At 42.6% G+C, this 3,184-nt stretch overlaps 1 protein-coding gene across 1 annotated transcript; it reads left to right on the forward strand.

Annotated features, from left to right (window-relative positions):
• Positions 1 to 288: 288 nt before the first annotated feature.
• Positions 289 to 2,280, forward strand: LOC113782371 (probable DNA-directed RNA polymerase). The gene is made up of 2 exons (XM_027328265.1): positions 289 to 348; positions 1,117 to 2,280. The coding sequence occupies exons 1-2, from the start codon at positions 289 to 291 to the stop codon at positions 2,278 to 2,280; spliced, it is 1,224 nt and encodes a 407-aa protein (XP_027184066.1).
• Positions 2,281 to 3,184: the final 904 nt, after the last annotated feature.

Genomic DNA, 3,184 nt, shown 5'->3' on the forward strand with positions numbered 1-3,184 from the left:
TGGCCCCGCCTCCTACGCCCTGAGTCGAATCGGATAAACATAGAAAGTTCTACTAAAAAGAAAGACCCTCTCGCCAAACCTTCGGGCGGGTGAAGATAAAATAAGTCAGGGAACCTGCTATAGCGAAACTCTATCTGAAAGCAAGAAAATCGCCTTACCCTTTCCTTGATGGGGTCGATTCTACCAGCCCGTCAGTCAGACCGGACTCAACTTGGAAGAGATGCTCTAAGAGCTACGTACCATGCCTACGTAAACCTCACATGAAAGCACATTAGACAAAGTCGCCCGATGCTACACAGCGAAAAGAGGCCTTCCAAGCCCAATCTCATTGAAAGAGGCAAAAAGCAGGTAAGCCAGTGAACTTCCTTCTTTGCTGAATAAAGGAATGAACCATGGGGTAACCTAACTCGGCGCCTTACCCTCCAACTTCCCTAGCCCATATCCTAGTCCGGTTCAGTTCTGTCTTCTATTCATCTCTCCCTGAGCTAAAAGAAAAAACTAGCAGCTTCGCTAGCCTAAGATGGTGCCTTACCTTTCAAACTTCAGCTTGTAACCGGATTGCTACTGGTTTGCTGGCAAAGCATTCTCTCTTTTTCTCACATCTCCACTCTTGATCTTTCTTTGCTTAAAAGACAGGAGAGCTAACTCGATGATCGACCAAGCCATTCAACTAGAGGTAAGTAGAATGTTTAAAAAACCGAAAAGGTAAGACAGTCATCTCACACGCCTAGCCAGAGCTTTCCTGGGATGAACGAAAGCATAGAGTTTAGCTAAGTTACTAGTTAGGAAGGAAGACCAGGCTCAGGTGAAATTGTAGATCTTTGGTTTTGTAAAAAGAATATCTTCATTTTACTATCTTAGCGAGTTACGAAGCTAGAAGGACGCTAGGGTCTTTGCTGCTCTTAAAGAATGATTAGTCTTAAATGTAATGAATTCTATTCTACCTTTAGCTTACTTTGTACTTAAGACATAAAAGCATTTTTCGAGCCGAGCCAAGGAGCTGAGGTTCTGTCATTCAGACAGTTTGGGAGATCAGATCATGAATCCTGATCTTTCTCTTTATATAAAGTCATTCTTGTATTGACATTCTCTTTATCTGTCTCATTGTCATTAAAGAGAAGAGATGAAACTGTCTTACTTAGAGAATTTTACATGAGGGATACGGATATTAAACAATTATGTAGCTTTAATGATTTGTTACAAACTTTATGTAAGAACATACAGCGTTCTCATTATGAGCAATTAATTATCAAGCTGGCAAGCGCCTACGATGGTTATCATTTTGATTTACCTGCCTTTCTCGACTTCCGAGGTCGAATCTGCCGCAGCGGTATCTTGCATTTCCACGAGCGTGATCTAGCAAGAAGCCTGATCCTCTTTGCTGACGGTCAATCTATTAATAATACTACTAATCAATCTATTAATAATACTATTAATCCATCATTTTTAGCTTCAGCTGCCTTCCATTACCAGTCCTTCTCCACTATCGAGGAGTCTGTAGATTGGTTAAGGAACCAGGGCGATAAAATCATTCAAAATCCTATCCTGTATTCCCGGGAGGGTAAACACCCCTTTCAGTTCCTCTCCAATCTAATAGCAATAAAAACGGCAAAACAAAATAACATTATTCCGTCCATCCCTATTACCCAGGACGCCTCTGCTAGTGCATATCAGATCATGAGTTACTTTTTGTTGGATGAAACCCTGGCTAAGAGAACGAATCTCATCCCATCCTCGGATGGAAAAAGCATGGATATTTATTCTTTATTACTCGAAGAGCTCCGGGAATACATGAAAACAGAACATGATAATAATCTATCAAAGGTAGTTTGCGATCTCCTCACTCGTAAGATAGTCAAAGGTATCTTTATGCCTATTATCTATGGCAAAACTATAAAAAGCACGGCCGATGATCTAAAGGAAACCCCTCTCTATCAGTTCATCACTGGTAATGAATGCACCAAGGTTGCCTCTGTCTGCTTCCAGTTCTGGAAGACTAAATATCATGGCTTGGAATGCCTGATCCGGTTGATCCGGAATATAGGCTGGATAGCGTCTGCTAGGGGTAGCCCTGTTTTCTATAGAGTCCCTTACTTTACTACGGTACAGGATTATATGAAAATGGAACCTGCCAAAATATGGGTTTATGATAGAGTTCTTGTATTTCTATATATGATAGATAATATCTATCCTCATTTGGTGCTGCTACGAGAGCAAAAGAAAGAAAACTATTCTTTTATGATTTCTGGTCCATATTTGTATTGGTTGAGTCGGTTCTAGACTCGATATAGAATCGGTGCGTATAACAAGGTCATTCATGCCCTTAGTGGAAGATCAAGATGTGCCCGTCGGAGGAAACTCGACTTATTCTTATGAGATGGGATGATTCAGGAAGAATAGAAGCTCAAGGAGCGAAGGGATGAAAGGGGCGAAGGCAAGAGGTATAGGTCTTTGCTTTTCCTATCCTTAGGTTTTCAAATGGATTTCCAAGTAATGTAGGTGCGGTTTCGAGCGGAAAAAGCTAAAGAGCTACTCGCAGGGTCACACAAGACGGGTATAGAGCTGCGCACCATAGGGGGGTTCAAACAAAGGACTGTACACAAGAGAAAAAAGAAAAGCCTGCCTAGCGCCCCGTCCCTCCCGTGTCAAATTCCCAACGACGAACATAACAAGCGAGCGTGCAGATAGGCTAAGCTAGAATGCCTAATGCCTGTTCGTGTGCCTTTCCAGAGAGTCCTTAGGCCCCAGCCTTGGCAAAAAGTGGAAGCTACCTCTTCGAATCAGGGACGTTGGTCGTGGAATACCACTTCTAAAGAGTTAGGCGAGTAGCCCTTTCTTATTCCTTGATCCTTTGAAACTCTTCACTCGAAGAACAGCTTTCCCGCCTCGATCTTATTCTGAAAGCTAGCCTTCTACGGCAAAGTTCCAATTTTCTTTTGCTTTAGTTCGTTCTCCTCGGAGTTTACAAAAACTTCTGAGTTTGCTCACGTTGTTGAGTGACGAACGTCCTAAACCATTCCGTTAGCAGTCCATAAGCAGTCGAAGTGGTAGAAGTCTTTTCATTCGTGTAAGGGGCACTGCCTTCATCTCCTATACGCTCTCTGCTGTTGATTAACTAGGCGGGGTGGTGGAAAGGGCTAAGGCTTGGCCAATGTCGAACTATTCCTTTCCCCTATTTTTAGGA

The sequence above is a fragment of the Coffea eugenioides genome, chromosome 9 (assembly GCF_003713205.1).
Source record: "Coffea eugenioides isolate CCC68of chromosome 9, Ceug_1.0, whole genome shotgun sequence".
Lineage (NCBI taxonomy): Eukaryota > Viridiplantae > Streptophyta > Magnoliopsida > Gentianales > Rubiaceae > Coffea > Coffea eugenioides.